This window comes from Saccostrea cucullata, unplaced genomic scaffold (genome assembly GCF_032062105.1).
Source record: "Saccostrea cucullata isolate Sc308-1 unplaced genomic scaffold, CSIRO_AGI_Scuc_v1 ctg3374, whole genome shotgun sequence".
In the NCBI taxonomy this organism is placed as follows: domain Eukaryota; kingdom Metazoa; phylum Mollusca; class Bivalvia; order Ostreida; family Ostreidae; genus Saccostrea; species Saccostrea cuccullata.
The window spans coordinates 1-16,967 of record NW_026934484.1 but is presented as its reverse complement, the minus strand read 5'-3'; the positions used below and the strand labels follow the sequence as shown (position 1 = coordinate 16,967).

The 16,967-nt window shown below is 32.7% G+C and overlaps 1 protein-coding gene across 1 annotated transcript in view; it reads right to left on the bottom strand.

The window, feature by feature from the left end:
- LOC134240827 (uncharacterized) overlaps nt 1-15,300 on the bottom strand; it is a 41,377-nt gene extending 26,077 nt beyond the window's left edge. Inside the window, exon 1 of the mRNA XM_062722901.1 lies at nt 15,102-15,300. Coding sequence (XP_062578885.1) covers nt 15,102-15,188 — 87 coding nt within the window. The 5' untranslated portion in view covers nt 15,189-15,300. The remainder of the gene's footprint in view (nt 1-15,101) is intronic.
- Between the last annotated feature and the right edge of the window lie 1,667 nt (nt 15,301-16,967).

Sequence of the window (16,967 nt, the reverse complement as noted above, 5' to 3'; positions counted from 1 at the left end):
AATAAGAGGTTTTATTACTATTTTCTACTCTATCTAATTGATAATTGTATGTTCTTCAGGATAATAAAACTATTATGGACTGTTTAGAAGGGAGACATCACCAATTATCAGGTCTGAGTAGGGTTGTCTCCCTCAGGTGCAACCTTATTCAGACCTGATAATTTGTGATGTCTCCCTTCTAAACAGTCCATAATTGTATAATAATCCAAAACCCGCATTATTACATTTTGCGTTATTGCATTTTGCGTTGATCTCGATGCAAAATGTAATAATCCTCATCGTGTGTTGTTGCATTTTGCGTTATTACATTCTGCGTTGATTTCGACGCAAAATGTAATAACTCAAAATATAATAATCCGGGTTTATTACATTTGGCGTTGTAACAAAGTGCTCACTAAATAATACCTCCGCTTTCCATGTGGTTATTAAGGCAAAGTCCATGGTTTGCTGTGGCCGGGAAAACTCCAAATATGTGTCGGATGAAAAAATAAAATTGGAGGTGTACAATGGGAATATGTTTTTTTGTTTTTTTTTTTTTTTATAAAAGATTTTATTTCAAATACATACATAGTTTCATATTTGAGGCATCACCTCCGCAGAGGCCTTCATCATACACCTCACCTGGGGTGCCAGGGGCTCCCTGGATTGGTAACAAATTTTATATATATATAAAAGGTAAATCAAGAATAATTTTGATAAATAAATATATCAAGCATAAACTTATACAATTTATGTGCTCTTAAATACTGAAACTGATGAACAATTCGGTTCACGTGAACCTGAAGCACATTTGCAGCTCTGTTCTGCAGCATGTTAAATAATAAAGAGGGTGTGTGTGTGTATAGAGCATTTATTACAAATGCCAAATGAGATTACAGATTTTACAATATCAGAATGCAGCAGAAGGTGGGGCCCAAAAACATCCCACACCTTATACAAAAGAAAACTAGTACATATATATTCTACAAATTTAACAGTAAGTACCTTAAACAAAAGAAACTATTACATCTATTTTCTACAATAACAAAAGTTATGCAATAACAAAAGGCACCTTATATAAAAGAAACTAGTACATGTATTTTCTACAATAACAATAATTATGGAGGATTGAAGGGGTGGTGGTGGGTAAAATTTGTAAACCACATTTTGGAGCCGAAATGTTATTCTGATAAGGATAAGGCTAATAGCCGTTACTAGAGGACGCTTAGGTATAAAACCCGGAAAAACCCTTCGGGACCCATAAATTCAAACAAATTGCTAATTAATAAAAATATGCAATATTACGTATTTAGATCACATAAATTCCATTATATACATAAATACACTTATGTGCTCTTAAATACTGAAACTGATGAACAATTCGGTTCACGTGAACCTGAAGCACATTTGCAGCTCTGTTCTGCAGCATGTTAAATAATAAAGAGGGTGTGTGTGTGTATAGAGCATTTATTACAAATGCCAAATGAGATTACAGATTTTACAATATCAGAATGCAGCAGAAGGTGGGGCCCAAAAACATCCCACAAGAGGGACAATGAACGTACAGAGAAGGGTCCCTCGCCCCACCCAAAAATGTGCTTCAATTACTTAATGTATACAGCTTGATAATGATGTAAATACTTACAAAACTATTCACAACATAGATCAATGGACTTCTAAGGATGGATAATAAAAATATTAACTAAAATAAAATAAATACATAATCGAAAGTCATTAACGTACGTACCAGGAATAGAATTATTGCACATCTTGACAAAAACATGTAAATAATTCAAAGAAATATAAACTATTTATACAATCCTCGATATGATACCCAACAACGAATATATTCAGTGCCGCCTCAGACAGTCACCAAATATTTCGTGTACATGCATGTATGTAAGTGTAGTATAAAGTGAAGACAGATAATTTCATATACAACTCGAAAGTCATTAACGTACGTATCAGGAATAGAATTATTGCATATCTTGACAAAAGCATTTAAATAATTCAAAATGATATGAAATATTAATACAATTATCGATATGATACTCAACAACGAATGTATTCAGTGCCGCCTCAGACAGTCGCCGAATACTTCGTGTACCTGTATGCAAGTGTATATTAGTATAAAGTGAAGGCAGATAAATTCATACACAACTCGAGAAAGTCATTAACGTACGTACCAGGAATGGAATAGTTGCATATCTTGACAAAAGCATTTAAATAATTCAAAATGATATGAAATATTAATACAATTATCGATATGATACTCAACAACGAATGTATTCAGTGCCGCCTCAGACAGTCACCGAATACTTCGTGTACCTGTATGTATGTGTAGTATAAAGTGAAGGTAGATAAACTATTCAATGTTAAGCTTTCTCATGCATTATTATGATATTTAAAGCATGAAATTGACGCTTTTATGAAGTTATAGTATTAACAATTAAATTTTAAAAAAGATGCAGAAAAATAGAGGATACCGCCTCAGACAGAATCCTCTATCTAGGTATTTAATACATTCAAATAATACAGAATAAGGAATACTTTCTCAACCATTTATCCTTTACAATCGGACTTTCTACCACCCTAAATGAAAACATATATGTGCTAATAGGCGGGAAAATAGAGACCTTAATGTTCTCCGGAATGACACCAGTTGCAACCATCCCATGTCTCATTTTGTGAGTCTTAAAAACACTAAAAAATGTGCCAGGGTGTTGCTGTAGCAAAAAGGGGTCCTTTGCAGCTAATTTCGCCTACTGCAATTGGGTTGGGATTTTATTTCTAGATAGACTTTTATTTTACCTAAATTGTATTGAAAGTTGATTTATTGTAAGACTCCTTTAAACTCCCTTGTTGTCGTGCCTGAAAAGGTATATTTCATCGAAGCAGAAATTATGGGTTTGAGTCTGAATGAACCGCGATTTCCCTTCCTCTCAGCAAAGATAAATTACAAAAAGGAACATAACCCTGTAGCAACATGTCCGTTACTAAGAATTGGCTATCTATGGTATTGCCACTATTTTCTTTTTTTTTTAATTTGAATATTAAAAGTAATAGGCTGCACGCATCAGCTGACCTAGCAAACTTTTTTGCTCCACTTAACATTTTACTGATTAACAAACGATTCAAGAAATCGGGGGTGTTTCGCATTTAAAAAGAGTATATCCATGCTGCCAAGTGATATAGAGCTAGCTGATTTTCCTAAACTTAATAGGTACAGGTAAGACATAAGACATATAAACCTGTCCCAAGGAGACCACTTTAATGCACTTGGTCTATTGATCACCCTGAATGAAACCCTTAAAACAATTTAGAGCATGCCCGTACACTTACTTTGCAATAAAAGCTAAAGTGGAATCTAAAAAAAATACAGGAGCTGCTGAGTTTGGAGAGCTGAAAAATATAGATTTGTAATCTTAAATATCCACAAGCACACTTTACCCAAAATATTGTAAAGAACCAACAATAATCTTCTTTTAAAAAAAATAAAAAAAAATGAATTTTCTGGTGTTTGTTAAGTTTACAATATGCAATAAATAGCTGTATTATCAGATTGGAATATGACAAATGAATTCTTCAAAAAAATCCCATAATTCAACAGCCAAAACAATTGGGAATAATTCATGAGGGTAATATTGCATTTTTTTTTTTTTTTGCAAGATCCATATAATTTTCTATATATTTTTTTTTTTAACAAACAATAACCATTACCCAAGAATCAGCTATGGAGAATGCATGTGTTTTGATGTAACCTTTATACATGGTATATGTTCAAATAACCACCGTATTAAGATACAAACTGTTTGTTTAAATTTCTTTGCAAATGTAGCTTTATTTTTTTCTCCAATTTCTCAGGTAGCAACATATTGGATTTTCCATTACCACTTGTCAAATTCAATTTAAGAAATACTAGCTTTGTAGATGCCCATGAAGTCTTTTTATCCGACACAAGTAATTCAGAGAAAATGTCCATTGACTTTACCAATCCATTATAAGACCACAGAAATATCTTCAAAAGTTAGCAAAAGAACTAGACAACCCAAGTGAAAACCTTATCATATAATATGAGACTTTCCCAGTGAAAGCCCAGTAGTTCATGATACTCATTGTGACTGGGTATACACACCATGCTGAGATATTCAGATGGTATGAAAGATCTTGTACCCTGAAGTTGTAAATCAAATCCATGCTTAATTCTGAAACCGAATGTCATTAATAATGACATAATTGCTTAGGAATAAATATTTAAGGACATTTGGGATAATAGGGGTTAAAAAAAAAAAAAAAACAAAACATAACTACATTACTTAAGGAATAATGTCAATTATCTGGGCTTTGCAAATTGTTCCCACACTCTAAGCAAATGCATTGGAATTTGCAGTTTTCAAGCTTCTTTCTTTTTTTTTTGAAAGCCTTAGTCTAAACCTTGATCAGAAGGGGGAGATGGAAAGACCTGTAGTTTCCTCTCTAGATCTACACACTAACCCTTTCCGAAAACATACCCTTAAACTTGTCTATATATCCTAATTTGTTTATCAACAGTTTGTCAAGGTTTACTTCGAGATGATGCCAAATCATGACTTGTCTCTACATGATTTACACAAAACTGTGTTCATTTGGGAATTTTCTAGTATAGACAGAAATTAAATGCAAAGATTGCTGTTTTCCACTGAAATACATATGTATAGTATTGATTGTTTGATCTGTATTTCTGGGTACTACTGAAATGTTAGAGTTAAAATCAATGTATACCAATTATTTTGGTGGTAGGCACAAGACTGACAAAAGGTGGTGCTCCAAGGTCAATATATTGCTCTTCCCAAGTCTTTTGTTAAAGCATTTATGGAAACAGTGCTAAAATAAAAATTGATCCCTGAAGAAGAAATATTAAATGATACCAGTTTTAGTCCCAGGTTTTTGTTTGTTTTGTTTTTGTTTTTTTGTTTTTTTTTTTTGTTTTTTGTTTTTTTTTTTTTTTTTTTTTTTTTTTGTTTTTGTTTTTTTTTTTTTGTTTTGTTTGTTTGTTGTTTTTTTTTTTTTAATAAACCCTGCCAATTTCTTTGTGTTAAATCATAAACAAGTCCACCGTAATGAAATTTACAATTGAAAATGCAATGTTGGTTAATGATTAGAAGCTTTTACAAAAATATATGCTACAAGCTCTCGATTCATTCAATATAGTTATTATCATTGTGTGTATATATTTAATATATATATAAATATATATATATATATATATATATGTACCTATAGCTATATATCCACACTCTTAAACAGAGAGGTACTTCCTATTACAACTATACAAGTCACTATGTTCTAACCTAACCATCCATGAAGGATTAATAAATGTACAAAACAATCAGTGGACAGCAAATTATTGTACTCGTACACAAGCAATATATCTGCCTAACCTGACAGGGCTAAGCTAGCTATGTATATCAAACCATACAGGATATGTCAAATGAATTGCCTAAACATACAGGACAAAACTAAGCTATCCCAACCTATAAGATATAGTTATAAGCATATCCAACCATAAGGGATATGTAAAACAAATTGTCTAACTACCACAAGACAAACCTGGTTATCCACATAAGGCAAACATACACCTGAGGATATGTAGAGCATAAGCATGTCCAACCAAGCAGGACATGTCAAGCAGAGTGTAAACCATACAGGACAAATCTGGTTATCTTACAATAGACGATAAAGATATTTGTAAACATATTTAAAATCATACTAGATACCAACCATACAAGATTAATCCTTAACATATAATTATATATACATACATTCTCTATACAAGCATATCCAAACAGAAAGGATATGTCAAATAAATTATCCAACCATACAGGATAAACTCAGTTACCAAAGCATAAAGGATATAAAATTCTGTATCTAAACCTATTCATCCATATAGTTTATGCAAAATAAATTGTCCAACCATGTAAAACAAAACTTGGTTACCCAATCACACGATTAACATATAAATACCTTTATATGAGCATATTCAACCATATAGGATATCTCAAATTAATTGTCCAACTATACAGGACAAACAGGTTACCAAACTGTACCAGATATGTATATGTATATATATTTACCATATACAAGCATGTCCAACCATATAGGATATGGCAAATAATTGTCCAACCATATAGGACAAATTGGTAACCAAACCATACAGGATATATATTGAAGTACAAGCATATCCAACCATATAGGATAGCTAAAAATAGTTGTCCAACCATATAGGACATCTTGGTTACCAAACCATACAGGATATATATATACTGTATACACGCATATCCAACCACACAGGATATGTCAAATTAATTATAACATAACCATACAGGATATAAATATACTGCGTCCAACTATATAGGACAATATGGTAACCAAACCATTCAATATATATACACTGTATACAAGCATATCCAACCATATAGGATAGCTAAAATTAATTGTCCAACCATATAGGACAAGTTGGTTACCAAACCATACAGGATATATATTGCTGTACAAGCATATCCAGCCATATAGGATAGCTAAAAATAATGTGTCCAACCATATAGGACATCTTGGTTACCAAACCATACAGGATATATATATACTGTATACACGCATATCCAACCATACAGGATATGTCAAATTAATTACAACCATACAGGATATAAATATACTGTGTCCAACCATATAGGACAATATGGTAACCAAGCCATTCAATATATATACACTGTATACAAGCATATCCAACCATATAGGATAGCTAAAATTAATTGTCCAACCATATAGGACAAATTGGTTACAAAACCATACAGAAATATCTATACATATACATACCGTGCACAAGCATATCCAACCATATAGGATATATATAGCAAAAAATTGTTCAACTACATATGGACTACCTTGGTAACCAAACCATACAGGATATATATACACTGTATACAAGCATATAAAACCATAGAGGATTTCTAAGATTAATTAACCAACATCTTTTATTATTATCATTATTAGTAGTATAATGAGCCTGATGTGGCTAATAAATCACTATTGGCATTTCCAAGTTCCAAAAATAAAACCCAAGCAAAGCATAAAATATACAATATGAATACCTTAATATGCTTTATCTGTGTAATTATGCAACCAACCCAATGGCAAATAATGAAATCAAAATAAGCGACTGACTGTCATAGCTACATGATGAACAACAAAGGTGATTTACTCTAGCTACATGCATTTGCAGTGCTAAATTCTTATATTATCCTGACAATCCACAGGCCAAAAACGTTATATGCACTTGTAACCTGCCAAAACTTGACCATATTACACTAAATTGTTATAAATATAAGTATTGAAGTTATGCAATCTGCCTACAAGCTTTAAAGTGCTGAAACAACTGACATCCTGTTGCTATTCTAATAGTTTGTGTAACCATGTGCTCATTTTTGGTGCACACCATTTTAACAGTTTACTTTATTCTCATTTTCTGATGACCCAAGTCTTTAGTAATGAAAAATAAAAAATCGTACATCCTAACCATGATAACCAAATTCTCTGCCTGATTTAGCATTAAAAAGCCTGTTAATACCAACAACACCTTAACATTGCACGATTCATATTCTATAAAGAACCTGTCAGGTTTACTTGGTGGTTTACTATGAAGAATTTGGTATGCTGACATTACACTGTGCACCAAATGACCCCGAATTTTTCTCAGCGAGTAAAACATTCTCAACCCAGTCGTATAACTTAGACTGCACAAATCATTAGAACCTTATTGTATATACATACTAAATCGGGTTTAATTTTATCAACTTCTGCGAGCCTACCATATCAATGTAATGCAACCCGAATATCCTCTATACAGAACCTTCTCGCTGAGATATTCAGATAGAAATTGATATTTCACTGTTCTACACAAATCTGCAAACGAACAATAAATCAATATCTTTGAATCAAAACCCTACTCTGCATGAGTGACACAATATAAATACTCACACCTAAGTAAAATTTGTAAACCACATTTTGGAGCCGAAATGTTATTCTGATAAGGATAAGGCTAATAGCCGTTACTAGAGGACGCTTAGGTATAAAACCCGGAAAAACCCTTCGGGACCCATAAATTCAAACAAATTGCTAATTAATAAAAATATGCAATATTACGTATTTAGATCACATAAATTCCATTATATACATAAATACACATAGTGTATGATTTTAGTAGAAAGTAACTATTATAAATATAGTTGGTATCAATGACATCATGATTATAAAATTCAATAGACGATAATTAGCTGCTTCAAAAATATGCAGCAGTGACATCATGTTTATAAAACCAGTATAAGGTTATAGTAGAATATACATAAATTTTACAAACAGAAAAGTTGACAGTAATATCATGCGGCAGGACTTGCTTTTACAGTTCACCTTCGCAGTCCGTTTTGTCCTGCCACATGGATGTACATGCAGAGGGCCAGCTCACCCTCTAGTACATATATAAATGATACATTTAATATACATATTATTATAAGTTTTGTGACAACAGTTCAAGAATTTTAAAATCTGAATTTATACATTTTGTCTTTTTAATAGTAAAACACAATTGCATCAGCGCGTTTTTTAAAAGCGACACACTCCTTCATATGTAACCTGGGGCCAGTTTCACAAAGCTGTCTTATGACTAAGATCTGTCTTAAGACCAAAAATTATCTTAAGATTGTACCATAGCTGTTTCACAAAACTGTCATATCTTATGACAATCGTAAGATCTTTCAAAATCTTAAGACAACTAGATACATGTCTTAAGTCTAAAGTGAAACTGGTGGCAGTATATATTTTAGCCAAAAACCGAAGGATATTTAAATATAAACGGCTTTTAATGATAGAACAATCCTTTGGACTATATTAGGCCAAACGGAACATTGCACCCCTGGCAAAAAATAATTTGCTAGTAAATAAACGATAGAAAACCTAAAAGTACCTATACTTTATGTTTTACACTTTATTCATTTCAATGCATTTTTTCTTTGCTTGTGTCCCCTCCCAACTGAAACTGCACCCACCAAATGCTTCTTAAGGCCATGTATGTACATGTATGTAAAATTCATATATCGTATAACTTTATTCAAAATGGCTAAAGTAATTCCAGATCCTGTGTTCGAGATACATATAGTTTATTTATTGGTAGGTTACATTAATATCTTTTAATAAACAGAAATACGAAGTATATGCATTTTTAGAGTTAGATAAGTCCATGAAAGTTTTTTTAAAAAAAAACTTATATGTAGCTACACTGCATTTTTTAGACATTTTACTTTTTTCATTTCTTGGTGATTTTTTCTTTTTTAAAAGAAGTTATTAAGTGAAAAGAACATTAAGTGGTACAAAATTAGATGAAATAATAAATCATGCTGTATCATTTGGTGCTTATGTACATGCTTTCTGCATTCTTTCTTAATAGTACTGAAACAATAAAACTTTGATTGGAAATTGTTTTTTCGTTTCTTTCATCTATTCATCTTTTATATTCATCTGTTAGCTGTTATTTTGCTGCAGTAGTTGAAGCGTTTTAAAGACACCTTCATCGAATTTTATGAACGAACTTTGAACACGATTTGGTGTTTTAAAAGGATTCATTGCTATAATCATTCAGTAATTGCAAAGGTTAAGATACTCTAGTAGCTTTAATAAAAAAAAAAAGCATCTCATAAATGTCGCCAGGAACTACTATTTTCTGAGCAAGAAGATCGACATTTATAAAAATTCTATTCTATTTTTTATGGTGATGAAATTAATTCAAATTTAATTTTATGACCCAACCTCCAACATACACAAATAAAACACACCTTAATTACATTAAAGTTGCTGCAATAAAATGTTTTTGGTTTTTTTTTTCGAGAGTATATCTGCAAAATTAAGGAAAGGCAACTAAACTTTGTGCAAACATATTTTTACCAAAAAATCCCTGTGGAAATGGAGAATGAAATTCGTCTTAAGATTTGTCTTAAGATTTCTTATAATTAAGATAGTTTTGTGAAACAGCAGTGGCAAATCTTATGATTGTCATAAGTCAGATCTTAAGATGATCGTAAGATCTATCTTAGGACAAATCTTACGATAGTTTTGTGAAACGGGCCCCTGGTCTTTAACAATTCTACATTTCATTTTATATTTGTAAATCTTACACGCCAAAAATGACAATGTATTATCTAAATTAAAAGTGTATTTGTTGTTGAAAATAATAAAGCCTATAACAATCATTTTCCATGTTATATCTATCTTTATTAATTGAGAAATTTTACTCCAGATTGGCTTTATCAAGTCACATTCGAAAATCAAATGTTTGATATTTTCTTGTGTATCGCACAAATCACAGTTGCCACTGTTGTTTTTATCCCACTTACTAACGGATAGATTTGTATTCAACAGATATGTAGTAGCTTATAACTAAATTCTGATACAGATTTATCAAATAATGAGCGAACTTTATTTTCATATATAGTATCGAAATGACTCTTATCTATTTGGAATTCTCTACACCAGATATTTTCCATGATTGGCTTGTGTGATTTCTTTTTTATTAAAATGTTGTAGAAAAAACAAGATTTTTTATTAGAAATATCTTCAAATTTTCCGTCAAAATAGAATTGTTGATTAGCGTTTATGTTTACAAAGTTTATAGTTTGCATGTTTATGCATGAATAGTGTTTCTTTAAGGCGGTCTTTACCATTAAATATTCGCAAAGGAAATTATTAGTGGATGCTAATTTTTCTTTAATTTCATTTACAGTTTTGAAACCATTGTCATTAAAAAGGTCTTTTACTAACAAAAGACCCCTTTGGTCCAATTCGGAAAGAATAGTGGTTTACCTTTAAAGCAAATGTTTTTATTAAGCCAAATATTCTGATTGGCAAGATTTATAAGAGTATTATCCTTACATTCATTAAAAGCCAAGACAACCTCTTTATAAAACTCAGGAAGGGAGTTTAGTATGAGATCATTGTAATTTGTTACGCTTGAATTTGTTAAAAACGCAAAATCTATATTATTTTTGTACAAAACAGCATTTACGAGAGAGAGTAGACTGCTTTTATCTTTCGTAATCTTTGTAACCCATGAGGCTTTAATAGCTTTGACTTTAGACTCAAAGTCAGTGATACCGATTCTGCCTTCGTTTATGCTTCTTATTAAGGTTTCGCGTTTAATTCTTTCACGGTTACCCCAAATGAAGGAGAATATTATTTTGTTTAGACTTTTGATGAAAGATTGCTCTGGGTTCTCTAATATTGAAGCAGTGTATAATATTTTTGAGATTAATAGAGAATTTATAATCTGACATTTTCCAAAAATAGTTAATTTTCTGCTTCGCCAAGAGTCAAGTATTTTTTCAAATTCTCTTAATTTGCATAGCCAGTTTTTCTCATTTCTTTCTGCTTCGTCATGCCCGATGTATATGCCGAGGCATTTTATTGTTTTAGAGTTAATTCTGACACCATGTAGAGATGTCTCCCCTTCAATGTCCTGTTTAAGTTCTCCCAATAGAATACATTCTGTTTTTGATAGATTCAACTTTGTACCTGATATCGACCCGAAATCTTCAATGATTTTAATTACGTGTTTAAGAGATTCTTCATCTTTGACTGGAAAAGTACTATCATCCGCATGCTGTATGCATTTTATTTCCAATGGCAATATGTTAATAAAGATTCTGGGAAAGTTTTATTTACTTTCACCTAGTAGTATAAGAGGAGTTGAGGATAAGAGATCGGCAGACGTACAGACAGACGCGGATGGACGGACGGACATACCGATAACTTTATACCCTCCCGCTTTTCAAGCCCAATTTGACTGATAAAACACATAAAACAAGCTAATTCAGAGAATTCGTGTCCCCCGCTTAGGGAAAAAGTCGGCTCCCCCTGACTGAATTTGTAGAATTATTAAATGTATACATGTATACTGAAGCAAATAAAATACATGTATGTCAATATGCATATAAAGATTTGATTGCTTATTCTTCATTATGTGTATAGAAGATTTTTTTATATAGAATTTTTATCACACTGTAATGATGCTTTTATAACCTCATAAATTTTTCATTTCACATGCTGAATACTATCATTTACAGTGGACCCTCAGATATCCGGACGCCAGATATCCGGATGCTTCAGTATCCGGACGATTTTTCATCGGAACAAAATTTTTAAATGTTATTTTGTCTTGTTTAATTGCTGATTCAGATATCCGGATGCTTCACATATCCGGACAAATTGACTGGGAACCAAACTGTCCGGATAAATGGGGGTCCACTGTAGTTTAAAAAAAAAAAAAAGAAAGGTTCGACCGAGATTCGATCCCGGGACCTCTCACACTTGAAGCGAGAGACATAACCACTAGACCACGGAATCGCTTCACATGGTACGAAGTATATGCAGAAGTGAAGTCACATATATTCATGTTTTCATGTTCGGTATTCTCAAAATTTTACACAATCCATGGTGTTTGATTTATTTAGCCTTTATTAAACAATTCTAATAGATGTAATAAGAACATAAAGTCCGCCGAGAACCTGTTTTATACGCAATAACTCTCCTCATGCCCCTGCTCTAAAAATAGCGACATGTAATACTATAAATACTAATAAAACAAACGGGGTGGGGCACTTTGAGAGGGGCGAGAGACGTCCTAGGGAGTTTTGATATAAAATTACATTACATAAGCTCAAAATCTTCTTGAAATATCGCCCGGAAATAATAGTATTACACACAGACAGAATGTATAAATTTACGACCTTGAACTTTGACCTTTTGACCTCAAAATCAATAGGGGTCTTCATTAGGCCACAGGGAGTTGTTATATAAAATTTCATTGCAATAGCTCAAATGGTTCTAGAGATATCGTGTGGAAACGAAAGTGTTTTAACAGACAGAATTTGCTTATTTATGACCTTGACCTTTGACCTTTTGACCTCAAAATCAATAGGGGTCTTCTTTAGTCCACAGGGAGTTGCTATGCTAAATTTCATTACAAAAGCTCAAAGGGTTCTCGAGATATCGTGTGGAAACGAAAGCGTTACAGACAGACAGAAAGACGGACGGACGGACGGACGGACAGACGGACGGACGGACAAACCCAAAAAATTAATATCCCCCACTTTTCAAGCGGGGGACAATTAGACTTTACACATCGACGCTGCATTTATATGTACAAGGATAACTTCGATCAATATCTGTTCAGCTAATTGGCATTGCATTTCAATTTGTAAAAACTAAACATTTAGAATTTAATGTACACGTACGAGTTTCAGTTGCAGAAACATTCTCATTAATTTCACTTCAGTAATGGCTATTAAATAAATCTTCTATACAGATACATGTATTATCAGAGGTTATAACTCTTCGTAATAGCAACATTTGAAAAAACTTTTTTCTAAATACTATATTCTGCAAAATATTAAACCTGGATTTAGAAACATGTACATGTATTATACAGCTATATCATAAATGCGAGGACAACCCCCCTCCCAAACAATACATCCCGGGTTCAGAGATAATTTACTTTTATGTCTTCTTTCTTAAATTACTTTAGTACACATTTACAATGGTTTTCAATGAAAACCATAAACATAAAATTCACTTTGAAAATAATTACATCCGTAATATTAATAAATCCCCTCTTTTTTATACATGTAACAGAATTTAAAAAAAAACTAATATAACTTTAGCCAGTAGCATGAGCAGAAAGGCCATTTTTATGCTTATGTCGTACCTCTCATTCGCTTTCTTTTCCGTTAGCCGGAATCTTTGACCCTGTGCCTCAAAATAAGACATTGTTTATTTTTTCTTTCATTTCCCTTTTCGGAACCCCTTTGCAAATTTAAATATCCATTGTTATGTATTGTATTGTTACGGTAGCGACTGCGACAAGAAGTAGGTTTAAGGTATCTTTTTGGGATTTCATCGAAAGAAATCATAATGAAATTGAAAAAATTAGATAATGCAACTGTGAATGCATTGACTGATCACCTTTTATGGTTACTTTCGTTCGTAAGATGTCGGTGTTTCTTTAATAGGACGCTTGTTTTGTAGCACAGCGAAAGCAAGCTGGAGAAGAGATGTGTCCTTTGTTCGGCAATTTGTTATGAAAGCGCGAAATTACACTAGAAGACTAGTTGAATATATCTCAACAATTATATCATAACTAAATCCCTGTATCGTTTACTTAGTTTAGACTTTAAATATATTAGATATGGTTAGGTGAACACACAGATGACGGGAACGTAAGCGATACATAAGAAACAAAAACCCAAAGTCTAGAGTCAGTGACCAAAACGTAGATAGATAAGCTTTTTCTGAAGACTCAACACAATATCGGACCTATACGTCTGAGCATATATTACCTAGAAGTGCATTAAAATAAAATCTTTAAAGTTTGAAATTATGGTATTCGGTGATCTACATTTACGTTCTACATGCACGTAGAAAATGGTGGAATTTTATCCAAATCAAAATTGATGATTTAATTGAAAGAGTTATCTTGATATATATCCCCGGATTTATCCTGCTACACGTTCTTGTAATAAAAACTTAGTTTGCCAAACCTTTCTATAAGTCATCATTGCAACCCTCACTTTACAAAATTCCCCTCTTTCAGACTCGGTTGACATTCCTTAGGAAGGATAATTAACTTATTGTATTCAGTAGTGGATCAATTGTGTAATATTAATATTTTTAGGCTAAGATCTGTAGTGATATGGGCAAAGGTACACGTATAGCTAGTTTCCTGTAGATAATAATTTGACATTTGAGAAATTCATGAGAAGATAAACTACGACGGTTTATAAAGCGTGTTAGCGCTTCATGCTAAATATGAAGGCATGAAGCTATGTAATTCAAGTATCTCATGAATTCTCAAAAATTTGAATTCTTATCTTAATACTACAATGCTTGAATTAAGTTTGAAATAAATCAAGATCAGATAACCGCCCAGTTTATCTGCTCCAATGTAATTTAAAAAAAGTCGTACCCACTTGAATAATCTGTGTACGTGTACTTGGTAACCCAAATGTTCGAGAAATCGATAGAAACACAAAGCAATAAGTACTTACAAAATCGTAAGGAAGGACACGTAAAAATACAGCTATCCAGAAAAGTGTCACAGACATGTACATACTTCGTGTAAGACAAAATACCATGACAGCCGTCTGCAAAGAAAAACAATTTAACGGTACCTAGCGTTTTACCAAGTAATTAAAAAACGAAACTAGGAAAATCCGCATGTCACTGATATGAACGTGTATTCCCAATAGCCGTCTAGCTGTACTTGTAGTTTGCATTGGTTAACTAGCGCAAGCGCTCTAAAAAAAACCTGTAATTCCTATCGGCTGCGACTGAAATCAAGGGCAGAGAACCAGTGCTATCGGTTTGTGCATTTTCTGTAAAACACTGGACATCTGGATAACAGATGGAAATGGTTAAAATAAATAGTAAACATAGTAACTTTTTGTGGAAAAATTTTAAACAGTATTTACTCATTGTATCATGGCTGCGGTGTTTTTCCGTTGAAGTAAAGTGTACAATAACTGGAGATACACCGATGGGCGGAGCCAGCAAAAACTGCGCCGTGTAAATAAATTATTGAACACCAAGGCGGTTTCATCATTTTAAATTACATGTATATTGAATCTGAATTACAGAATGAAATGGGCAAAACAAAGGCTTAATTTCTGCAAGTGAAATAAAAGTCTTTCACATAAATTACAGTGCGTATCCAAAACTACGAAATGCTTTTACGGAACTCTCCAAATATTCAATCCTCCGCAACGAGAAATCAAGTTCTTGACACGAATTACACACAGAATTATATTAATATCACACCTATTGTAATATAGCGCTTTAGCAAAAAATACCATCTTTGTCGTGTTCTTTGTTTAACGAGAATAAGTGCATATGTACTGCATCCACAGATAAAGAGTTATTGACCCTGACACAGCGTTTTCGTTAATGCGACAGCTCTCAATTATGCTAAATGATCAACGGGTATCTTTTTTCTTGATTTTCGAATAACATTTGAATTTTCCTTCTTAACTTCGAATTTTTCCTGTTTGATATCCAAACTTAAGGTTTTCTTGTGACGGAGACATGAAAAAACTGTATGACCGTGGCGTTTTCAATGTTGATAGCCCCAAGACTTCACAATGGAAGGGTTTTTTTTAAATTATGTTACTTTTTTGTAACAGAGGACGAGAGAACTTGAGAAACATGGAAAAAGATGAGTATGTCATTAATGTACGAGGGCCGTTCAAAAATTACGCGGACTGTGCTATTATTTACTCTTACAGACGTCTATGGGCAGCGGAAAGGGCAAAAATTACCATAATAAGAAAACAATCAATTATTTTAATTTCAATAACCATAAAAACTTAACAAATGATACAATGCATAATCAACAGACGTTTTTGAAGAACAAATATACATTAAAGCATTTTACCAACGACCACGTACGTAACAAACATATATGAATGCAAAACCAACAATCATCTTTACAGTACAAACGTACATAAAAACGCGACAAGCGAAAAAATTTAACAAACGTGCATACGTGCGTAACAAACGGTAAATCTAGTCTTCCCGACTCCCGGCTTCCGACGGTCCCGTTTTTTATTTATTTCTTCATATTGTCGGTGCACAGAAATTCTTCAAACTTCTCATGCACATTTCCTTTTTAAATGAATTTAATAATATTTTGAAAACTTCGACAAATTTGCGTATTTATTACTGAATCAGCAGCAGCACCTTCCAAAAAGCGGTAAATGTAGTACTCCTAATAAATATGAAAACCAAAAACGGACATCGATACAGAGAGACGTAAGGTGTCGTAGATAGTAAAGGTGTGTTACGACTTACGGCTTTATATGTTTAGCGGCGTAACATTGTGGGGCTCCTTAATCTGAATGTTGAACGAAAGACAACAG